General features: G+C 36.4%; 1 protein-coding gene across 1 annotated transcript in view; it reads left to right on the plus strand.

Annotated features, from left to right (window-relative positions):
* Positions 1-12431, plus strand: part of LOC141432066 (kinesin-like protein CG14535) — a 343284-nt gene that overhangs the window by 279876 nt on the left and 50977 nt on the right. Inside the window, exon 5 of the mRNA XM_074093449.1 lies at positions 1855-2023. Within this exon, the coding sequence (XP_073949550.1) occupies positions 1855-2023 (169 nt within the window). The remainder of the gene's footprint in view (positions 1-1854; positions 2024-12431) is intronic.

Raw genomic sequence — 12431 nt, forward strand, 5'->3', positions numbered from 1 at the left:
ACCTCACGTCAGCTTTGCACGCGAGTGCCACGGCTAGGAGTTGTGAAGTAGAAATAGTTTACGAAAGTGAAAGGAAAATAATAAACTTACTTGATGGCACTAGATAAAGAATTTGGGGATGGTCTTGAAATAAAAGGTTAAATGGAATTTAAACTAGACCACACATAACTCATGATGTGTATAGGTAGGTACTCTTGCCATGTACTAAAATCAAACGTGAAAATCATTATAATTAATATTATTTTATTTTCACAAATACCACGAATTAAGTTATATTTTGGCCGTATTATGGACATTCAAAATGTAGATATTTAAAAACATATACATTCACGTAACAACAAGCAAGTTGAAAATACCCTACCTCCGACATAGCAATGCAAAATGTTTCTACTGTTTTGTAATCAAAATAACACGCCATACTTCATAACGCCTCGCATTACCTAAAAATTAAATAATCCATCATTTCACCTAATTCTTAAACAGCTCGTGTACCACATGCCAATGTACGTTAAGAATTTTCAATTTTGACTCTCTCTTGAGGCGTTATGCATTAAAATAAAACACGGCCGTGTCGTCTGACGTCACGTAAGCGCCATCCATCTTGTGTGCAGGCCCCTTTATGCCGGGTATTGACGCGAAACGAATTTTTGAAAAATGTAAAAAGGTCACTGCGAGACGGCACGTTTTGTGCATTCATTCTGTTAGGTATTGGCTATTTTGGGGTATCTTGCGTAAAATAGACTTTAAAAGCGTTTTGTACCTATATCATATACAGATAGAGAAATCAAATTATGCCGACTCTGGACGATGTAGGTACGTTAAGGTAATTTTTGTATTGAGAAATTAAAAATCGTCACTACTTTTAAAAAAGCTCGTACCTTATAATCGATTGCTTTTCTAAGTGAAATGAACATCATTTCAAGGTCAAATGTTGACGTTTAATATTATTTTGAGATTCGAAATTTTTTCAAAGCTCTGACGAGATCTCTTTTTTAGCGGGTCGGCTTTTTTCTACCTGTACAGTACACCGGATGTTTTTAAAGTTGCAGCGCGATTTTGGTGTAGACGGAACCATCTAAACTTGTAAAATCGCTCTTAACTTCGGCGTGAATTGCTTCTGAGTTTTGAGAAACGCTCGGAGATAAATGTGAAAGGTTTCTTTTTCAATTACTTAACTTTTTAGGAAGTGCTTCCCTCTTTGACGTGTGCCCTCGTCCTAACACTGTACTGTAGACGGGTAGGTATACACAGTTTAGCAGAAATAAGTGGTACCTACCTAAGCTCATTTGTGAAGCGCTTTAAGACATTGTTGTTTTGTCGTTATGCTTTGTAAATTCTAGACTTTTAATACGTACTGTAGTTAATAGGTACCTATAGGGATTAAAAAGGTTGACATTATTTAGGTTTTTATAAATTTCATTTGTATTTACTTTATTTACGTAGATACTTAGACTAAAAATGTTGTTGAATAGAAGTCTAGATTTCATACAGTTTGTAGTTTTCCACAAGATATCTTATTTACTATTCAAAATGAAAAAATACAATTTGGACTTTTTATTGAACACCATAACCTAGTAAGCATTAGATACAGTCAAGGCCATAAACAATATTGACGTTACCAAGACGTCAAAAATATCTATTACACCTTTTTACGAGGTAACCTGTTTGAGGCCATGACTATATTTGTGACTATAACCGTATAGATATCTCTGTCCTCGACAATACCTACAGGAAATAGAGGTACATGCATAAAGTTTTCCAAGTTAAGCAAATAGGTGGCCTTGGCGCTTCAGAACGTTCTGTCCCCGGCAACCTTTTATTTTAATAACAGAAAAATATTTTCTGTTGTCCCAGGACTTCAACAACAAAATGCAGCAGCGGCTCCCCGCACCGGCAGCGCCGGCGCGAAGAGGACGCCGGCAGTGCGAGCGGCTTCTGCGCAGCGCTGCACAAGGCGCCGCCGCCGCCGCCGCCCGCGCTGCTCCGCCGGCTCGGCGTGAAAGAGCCCACTGGCGTTGGGAAGGTAAGGAAGCTTTGCCGAAATTTCGCGACCGAATTTGTGTTACTTTATGTAATTTAAGTTAGCTAAAGGGTCAATCAACTTTTTAGTATAGCTTGTTGCCATGATAACGTCTCCTGAGTTACCTGTTAAAAGTATGATTTTATATTATTTAGTGGATTTACTAAAAGTTAGGAGTTGTGACAGTTTTTCAATGTAATGTCTTCATAGCCTTATCTCCTAAGCGTACTCATAGTATAAATACCAAACATTTTTCTAACAAAGTGTATCACTGATCTGAGTTACGGGACAGAATAACAACACTGAAAAATTGATTGACCATTTAATTAAAATGAAAACTAAACGCCGAGATATGACGGTTAATTGGCTGGTAGCGTTCCCCTATTCATTAGCGATGGATCATCAGTAAAGTTTGTTCAAGCCAAAACAAATTATACTGCGTCTGTGTTCCCTGATCGCTACAATCTGGCCGTCTTCAAATCTAGGGTGAATGGGCATTTTTATGCAAGGGTGCTCCATCTTTAGTTCACATCTTCACTACCATCAGGCGTGATTATGATCAAACGCAAGTCTATTTCTGTATAAAATAATAAAATTTCCGATATTGCATTACTTTTTGGCGCTCAACGGAACTTCGGTCGGGCTTTAACCGAAGTTTCGCGGCTGATCATCCTGAAATGCGACTGATTTCAGCAAATGAGTTTCTGGTAAATATAGCACTGTAAAGTAAATGGAAACACGTCAAATTTCTGTCGCGTAATTGCCGCTCTTATGGTGTGCTCACATCAGCCGGATGCGTCATAACGTAAAATCAGCTGCGAAATTACGGTCATGTAGTTATCTTCCGAATAAAATGTTTATATACTAAGAATCTTCTCCATTTAACCGTCATTAGTCATTACACACTTGCCTAGTCGGCACAATAAACAAAATATGTTTTCTCAAATTATTTTATTGTTCTTCATTCGGTAAATTTTCTCGAAAGCATTCGCAATTTAACCGTTCTGGGCTCGCTAATAAAGCGATTGATATCTCCCAGTTAAGGGCCTGTTCATTAGCGCAAGATCATCAGTTGTCTCATTAGAAGGAACCAATTAGCGTCTCCGGAAAGCGGCCCCTTAAATCATTCGGGTGAGCGTGACCCGCGTCCGTTATTGAAACCTGTGCCTTTTCGCAGGCAACAAAGAAAACAAGCAGTACTTTGGATGAATGTACCCCAATTATATAACTCCACTTATATGCAATCGTGTAGAAAGACAACATCTAGAAGAATAGGCTATCGTTGCAATAATATCTAAAAATTAGTAACTACGAGGATATTGAAAATAAGAGACCACTCTAAAAAAGTTTAATGTCTCTACAAATTACTCTATGACTCTTTATGTAAGTAATTTATACTTACTTTAGTTATTTACTTTATACTATTTGATGTTATTTTTATCCTTTCCTTTCTTTCTAATGTATTTTTATGTGCATCGACTATGTGTAAATAAATGTTTCAGTCTCTCTCTCTAATTTAACCCGTCTAAAATTTATTTATTTATTTTTATTGAAAACTAAACGCCGTGGTATGACGATTAATAAGTTTTTAATGTTTTAATGTTTATTTGGGCGCAAACGGTACATTATTCTTAAACTTAAACATAGTTACAATTCACATTAACCAATGAAGCTGTCACCAGTTATACTGTTAACTGTTTAAGTTGTTACTCATAGTCAAAATACCACGCACAGGACTTATCACGCTAACACACACGAGTAATACTTACCTCCACGTTTCGGCAACATTACATTGGCCGTGGTCACGAGTAGGTCGTCTAAATAAATAAAAACGAGTAAATGTTACTCGTGTGTGTTGCGTGATAAGTCCTGTGTGTAGTGTTTTGACTATGAGTGAAATTCACGAAATTTACATACATTAAGTTGTTAACTACTGTTTCCTCATACAATAATGATGCATCATCAGTTAAGTTTGTATATGCCAGGATCCTGTGGAAGCAGGGTCTTTTAACAGCAAAATTAGATTTTTTAATACTATAATCTTAGCAAGGTAAATTACTGTTGTTCAAATATGGTCTACTACAAAGTCCCACCCTCCCACCATTTCCCCTTCCCAATCGCTTTTATTTCGTTAAAATTAATTTATTTCAATTTAACGTGGGAATATTTTTTCTAATATACCAACAAACAACAACAGAATCGGGAATGTTTCCCAAACCGAAAACATTGTAAATGTGATAGGTTAGGGTATACTACCAGAAACATTTCGGCAACCATAATTATTATATTCCCTACAGGATCACTTTAGCCCGATCATAATTTGAGAGTGTCAACCGCATTCATGATCAAGTACGAAATATTCACGAATTAAATGGAATATTATCTTCTTTATGACAAATTTAAGACGATTTTCGTCAGGTAGAAGAAGAAAAGAAAATTATCTGTCACCTCATACGATGAAATAGAGACTGAGTCAGAAGGAGATGCAACAATGACTTAAACGCCTTTCGTTTCGATTGGTGCGTAAACTCAAAAGGGAATAATAACGGAAGGAAAATAAATCATCTGGTTAGTAGTGAAAGAAAAGTCAGAAGAGTGAATAACACACTCTAAATGGAACAAAATAACCCAGCGCAAAATGTCGACTTGATCATTTACGAGTAGGTACTTAGAAAAATATAATCTTAAATGCCTCTCACGTCTCGTCATTGGCAGCTTAGCTCAGACTTAATCTTGCACTAATCTAGTTATCTAACCGGACTGAGCTGAACACGGCCAGACTAACTGCGACTGCCAATAGTCACGTGAAGGGAATTAATGGGCATTACAATTGACAACTATATTCAAACTGTCGTGGTGAGAAACTCTGACTTATTAAAAGGAGTTCCGAGTTGCGCTAATGATTCAAGATAGAATTTATATTCATTAGTTACATTGTTTTTAAGTAAACATGCAGTTTGACATCTAAATGCTCGGGTAGTGGATAAACCTTCTCTCATTATGTCACAAGGCGCAAGGTTGCCAATTTTGATGATTCAACTATCTCGTGTCTTGGTTAGTAGATTTATTATGAATCAATCAATTAGATTTTGCACCTTGCATTAGTTATAAACATAATACAGATAGGAAGCTTGCTTACTGTGTGTAATATGGGCGGAAATTCATCTTCCCAGCACGATACGTAATCATAGGGAGTGTGTGAGATTCACTATGCTATTTAATCCCAGAATTATCACAGCTGTCTTTGCGCCAGGACTGCGCTGCTGGTACACGGACAGAACTAATCGGACGACATTTATAGTATGAATGTCATAGACAAGACATCAAACGCTAGCCACTAATACCGTTTGATGCACTACCGGGGCGAACCGATATCCCAGGCCGCTCGTGAAGCTAGACTTGAGCTAGCAGCGCTAACCGCGGCTTAAGTTACTGTAACGATAACGATATATGTATACTACATATAAACATATATAACAATAAGAAAGACAAAATTTTGAAAAAATCTAAGCGTAAGATTTGAGTTGGCTAATTTTTATCGTCCAAACAAATTTTTTGATATAATATTTTTAATTTTTTAGTAATTTTAAAAACTTTAACATATAATAAATCAGTAACTGATCTAACAAGAAGTTAAAATATTTAGCTAATTAATTATGTGACATTTATGTGAGTAAGTATCTCGCGGGAGTTACGAAATACGTGGGGTTTAGACGCCCACATTTATGAAAAATCAAATTCATTATTAATAAATAATAATTCTAACAATCGGTTCGAATGTAGAGAAGCAATAATTTATTTTCCGACGCAGTGCACAGTGCACTGCACACCCTCTTTATCTAGCGTTGCAGCTAGGAAGGAAAACGTCTGTCTGTTCGTATTTTCTTTTACTTATTTCTGGACAGAGGTCAGACAATAGGCTTCTTTAAGCGATGTTAACTCTTGCCAAGCCCTGCTCTACAAAGAGATGACCGAGTACGAGTCAAAGATTTTTCTCGTTTATTTTGCTGCCTTTGCCGGTTCAGTCTGCTAGTTTCATATTTTTCATTATTTTCCAAAGATATGCACTCGAGTGAGTCATTTGAAATGCGATGGCGGTAAACACAATGCTTTAAATTGGATATTTTATGTGTTTTTATTGAAATCTATCTATACTACAGATATTATATCTGCATTTTGGATATCTGCATTTTGGAACTCTACCAACCAGTAAGTCTAGAGAAATAATTAAAACTTAATGTAGACTATATGATATTAATGTAAACTCTTTACTGTACAAAATAAGTAAACAAACACAATTGACAACTTAGACGTTAGACGACTTAAAGTAAAATTTGCTTGTCTATGAAGTTATGCATATATCCATTCTAATATTATAAATGCCAAAGTGTGTGTGTTTGTGTGCTTGTATGTTTGTCCGTCTTTCACGTCGACACGGAGCTACAGATCGACGTGATTGTTGGCATAGAGATATTTTATGGGCCCGAAAGTGACATAGCCACTCACATACTTTGAATTAATGGCAACTAGAGTAGCCAAAATCATGTGAATGGATAGGCTACTTTTTATCCCCCGAAAAATGCACAGTTCCCGAGGGAACAGCGCGTGATAACTGAATTCCTCGCGGGCGAAGCCACGGGCAAATGCTAGTATATACATAATTTAAGATAACTTAATGTGGATAACCTAACCCTTATTTTATTTTAAGAAGATAAAATTGAGTAAGGTCTTTTTATTTTATCTTTTAATACTCTGTCAGAATATTTGTGGTTGATAAAAAAGTTTTTGTGTAGTAATACAGTTTTTCTGTTTGAAGCAGTACACACAACTTTTTTCCATTTCTAACATCTATAAATAACAAGTCGTTAATATATCTTACGCACATTTCTCGGTTGCTTTAGTTTTGCTGCCAATTACGGCAGCGGCAGGGTTAATGTGATAATTGACGCGCTAACAAGCTCCATGTGGTAAAGCTACTTAGATTTCTTGCACCGAAAGGGTTAAAAAAGATTTTAATATATGGCAGGGGTTACATTTTTTTGCGTTAATTAAATTAGGGAAAGACTTGGCGGCATAATAATTACGTCATGATATAAGTAAGTATACAAAATTTTATTGAAATATAGCTACTCTTCTAATGCATTACTAAGCACTAAATGTTTCGAGGTTCCCAAAACTGACAGGTTTTTAAGTGTTTTAAATTAACTTAGTTCCTATTATTATGAGCGAACAAACCACGTTTCGGATCATTGTTACGAGTATTTAGTATTTATAATTCACGCCGTGCTTTTAGATGTAGTATCGATAAAGGCCTCTCTTGTGGGTATGTAGTAGCGTACAGAATCATAAGGAACCTAAAAGTTTTTCTTTTATATGGAACATCAACTTATTTGTATGAATAAACTACTACTTATACAAAAGGGGGTCTCGCTTAAGTTCCTTACCTATCATACTGTCTACTTCACGGAAATGTCTTCGTGTACAATATTCAAAATAACGATGCACCAAAACACGTTTCAGACACATTTTTACAACACACCCGCTCGCTACACTACCGTTACACGGCGATACTGGACTATCTTTATAAAAAATTAACTCCTGCTGTGGTGCATTTGCAATTCAAGATCCTAGATAGTACACTTGTGTTGCGACAAAAACTCTTGGCGGTTACTATAAAAGCTAACTTTTGTAACAACAAGTTAATCTGTAAAACTGGCTAAGGGAATTTGCAAAATTCGTCCGTATTCCTTGTCTGTATCATAAAGGGAACCTCTATGCAAAATTTCCTTTTTCTAGGTCCAAAAGTTTGAGTGGGGCGTTGACAATCAGGACTTTTCTTTTTATGAATCGTCAAAAAAAACACTGGAGACGTATTCGGGTGAAACTTGCTTTCGAGCATTGACAGAATAACGGATGTCTATAAAAACAGTTACACTTTCGAAAATTAATGTTGTCTAATATTTTTTTTAATTTCAATAATTATGTGGATGTAAACATTAAAATAAGATACAAGTATCAATAGCTGAGGCATGCCTGATATGTTTCGAATCAATCCGTCGTTCCTTGTCAAAGAGTACCACTCGAACGGAAAGCTAACCTAACCTAATCTAACCGTGAGTGAACTGCACGCCACCGCTCTCGCAGCTCAGATACTTGGCGCCGCCGTCGGCAGCGGCGATAAACTACCCTCATCTTCATCACAATAATTATTGTCATTTATAGAGACGCGCACTACCACAGCAGAGTGTACAGTAGGCGATCTGCTTTGTCTTGGCCCAAATGCTGACAATCGTCTAGTCTACCTTGCCTCTGTATTTGTCTTTTTTTTATTATTCAACTCGATGGCAAACGAGCAAGCGGGTCTCTTGATGGTAAGACATCACCACCGCCCATAAAACATCTGCAACACCAGGGGTATTGCAGATGCGTTGCCAACCTAGAGGCCTAAGGTGGGATACTTCAAGTGCCAGTAATTTCACCGGCTGTCTTACTCTCCACGCCGAAACACAACAGTGCAAGCACTGCTGCTTCACGGCAGGATTAGCGAGCAAGATGGTGGTAGCAATCCGGGCGCACCTTGCACAAGGTCCTACCACCTGCAAGCCCTTTGTATTTGTATTTTAATATCAATAATACGAACATTTTATATAATTCACTATTAAAAAAAATGTCGCTTAGTCAATTTCTCCTTTTAACCGTCAATATATACTATGTGTCAAGGTTGTCAATAAATAAGCAGGTAAAAAAAAATACAATACTTGTTATTCTTGTGTTAACATTCGTTTAGGTACCTTCATATATCACTTTAACATTTGCTTCAGCCAAACACAGACAGAACGTAACTTTATAATATAACATTATCAAAAAATCGATGGAGCCACTTTCTCCTAAATTTGAATTGAATTGAATATTATAACATTAGGTTTATTACTTTTATGAATAAGGGGTTTACGCTTCTGGGTATTTTTTCTACGCGTACCTACTGAACAAAGATGGAAGAAACAATAAAACGTTCCACAAATTCAATCAACAGGAAAACGCCTGAAAAACATAAAATAAAGGTTGTTTGTGAGAAAATAAACGTTTTTATCGTTTATGTGTGTCAAAACAATCTCCGTGATATTAGGATCTAATACAGTGGGCTCCCCAGGGATGGCCAAGGGAGTAAGATTAAAAAGAAATGCTTTAACCAAAGATTATTTTTCTGGTTGCAATTAAATTAAGTTTCATTGATTTGAGCTAACCATTTGATGCTTAAAATTACTAGTAAAAAGAATTACAAAATATGTCAACCAAGCTTGGAAAATATCAGGTTATTTTTACGCAATAGGTATTCATGAAGATCAAGATGCTTTAAATAATATCACTGCACTAGCATTTCGTTCGGAATAATGAACTTTTCCAAATTGTTGTAACTCTTCTTGCAAGCAGCAATTGCTTATTGCAACACCTACATCTTTACGTAATCGGAACACAATTATAAATATACTTATATAGTAATGAGAATACGATATGTAAGCAAATTTAAAAAAAACTACGAAAACAAAGTAGCTGAAAAAGACAAGATCACCATTATAAATATCGCAAGAAGCAACGGCATACATCTAAAAAGACGTTAGTGTAATGTTAATAATACTGTCATAAAACGTCATAGTTTTAATTATTTTTTCATTATGGTTATGAAGGAATTTTGAATTAGCTCGAACGACACAAACGAAATATAATAGTATTTTTCATAACGTCACAAAGATCTCGATACCTCAATTGAGCTTTCTTTATGCATCATCCAGTAAGAGAATAGTTAAGATGAAGTATTCCTCCCCACTATTTCCCCGTCAATTTGTACCGTCCAATAGAAAAGGCCGGCTGCCCACGGGATTAAACTCCTTATTGATTATTGGACCCTTTTTTATTATGCGGGTCCTAAGTAAGCAGCTGAAAGCGGAAGTTAATATTCATATTTTTGTGTTAGCTACAGAATATCTGGTACTCCTAATGCTACCTGTGGCTTCATGTTTGCATTACACCCAGTATAAGGCTTAAAATAGTGTATTTCCAATATTACCGGGAGGATTTTGTGACGTCGTGTCGTGTTTATTTTATTAATTTTTTTTATACTGTTTTCGTGAACAGTACTTTTTAGGCGTCAAAGAAGGTGACATGTTGTGTTCATCTTTTCTACTTAGTTTCAAATAAATACGTGTCGGGTCGAAACATTTAGGGAATTATTATCCTATAATTACTTTGTTAGTGTTCATTGGTGCCCCGTTCTTAAAGTTGTTTTCTCTGTTAACGGGAATTGTAGAACCTTGTACATGATCCATGGTCCAAGCGCTCGCTAATTCCGTTTACGCTGCTGTATTCCGTTGTGGAGACTAAGACAGCTAGTGAAATGACTGTCACATATTATGATATTCTGTCATAGCCCTGAAGGCCAGCAACACATCTCCAATCTTCTGGTGTAGCTGATGGTGATGTCCTTAAGTGGCGGTGCACACTTACCATCTGGTGACCAGATTACTTGTTGCCATCTATGTTACTAAACTGTGGAGATAATTTGACATTAATTGTACTCCGTGTTCCTGTTACTTAAGCCACGTCACCAAACATCCCTCAATCCGCCTATACATGATTTATCTACTACACGTTATTGATACTACAGACCTACTTACTTCCTTTGATGTCCACTTGATGGCAGGGAAACATCAATACGATGTCGAATGAGGTCTCCCTTATGCATTGAGTTCAACGCATGCCACGTTTTGTTAGCAAATTAAAGGAATATGTTTTTATATATATATAAGATGTAAATTTTCAATCATTGGGTCTTTAGTAAGGTACAATCGCAAGCGAATCTAACGTTACTCAACCTTGACTCTGGTAAAATGTCCAATTGAACAGAAGCCATTTAAGTATTTAAAAAAAAGACTGTAACGTCAAGCGGACCTCCGATACTAACGCCATCTAGTGATGTCTTATTTGTCGAGAAATGCTCATTATGAAACAATAAGTATGTAAATTATAACTTGCGAAGTAATTTGAAGCGAACGAACGAAGCGTCTGCAGGGCTACTACGAAACTCGAAACTCGAAGTTCGTGTCGTGCGGTCCCTCTGACACTTATACTATTTAATACGAGAGCGAGAGGAACGGTACGATACGAACTTCGAGTTTCGAGTTTCGTAGTAGCCCTGCTGAGGGTACATTTTCATATTTTGTCACTTACGAAACTCGAAAACAATTCTATTCGTACTTTGTGTATTTCCTGAAGTTCTTGACAAATTTCGGCTCGATGCGGCCGAAAATTGCTATGTATTTTTCAATAGAACAGTTTGGTCAACAAAATTTTATTATATAGTTTAGTTGCAAGTTAACTCTAACGAAACACAACTTCACACGGTGTTCTATTAGCGTTGCCGTGTTGCAATATTGTTAGTGTAGTTTGCAAAACACAGGACAAAATTTTCATTCACAAATATTGGTGCATAGCGTAAGGTACTGTAGGTACAACCGGAATGGTAATGTCGCTCGGCACTCGTCGGTTTTCTTCGTTTTCCTGAAGATTCAAATGAGAAAGAAAAAGAAAACCAATCTTTTGTTTCTAAAGACATTAGCAAACTAGTTAAAGTATATAAATACAGTTTGACAGAATTTTAGATTCTAATATGGTTTCATACCCGAAGAATAGCAAAAATAACCCTATTACTGTCTCTACATTATAGATCTGTCTGCCACAGGGCTGTATCTCATAAACTGTAATAAATAGATAGCTGAAATTTACACAAAGTAGGTAACTCTATTGCCGATACAACAAAAAATTTAATAAAAAATACTAGGCAATAGGTCAAACCACTAGGCAACCACGACATTTTATTGTTTATCTTAGATAAAAAAAAACTATAAGAAAAACGTGGCTGAAAGATTAACAACCCTAACTCACAGATAACCACATGCTAAGATAGCACACTCACAAAATTAACGCTTCCACGCGAGAGACATTATAGCGGTTGTGTACACAAAAAACCTAATGAAGAGCGCGTAAAATTCAGCAATAAGCAGGCTCCAGGCATTTTATCAAATTACGCTCGCTTGGCGGCTGGCCAGCGTACAGTCGTGTGCGTGACGCTTATACAGCTATCGTACCTGCGAGTCCTGTGACTAGGTGTTATTATGGGCGTTAAGCTTTTGTTTTTTACTGCGATAAAGTAACTGGCCGTTTTATCTGCTTTTTGACTTTTACGAGGATATGCCAATCTGCATTATAGGTCCGAATGGGGAAGATCGTTCACCTTTTTTCCTCTGCATAAGTATAAAGGAGAAGATAGGTTGTTAGGTTCGTTTAAATTATAAAGCAAAGTTGAAATGTTTTTGTTTTAACGTTTCTTTGATGTGTAGTTCACCACTAACTTGCT

This window comes from Choristoneura fumiferana, chromosome 10 (genome assembly GCF_025370935.1).
Source record: "Choristoneura fumiferana chromosome 10, NRCan_CFum_1, whole genome shotgun sequence".
NCBI classification, from domain to species: domain Eukaryota; kingdom Metazoa; phylum Arthropoda; class Insecta; order Lepidoptera; family Tortricidae; genus Choristoneura; species Choristoneura fumiferana.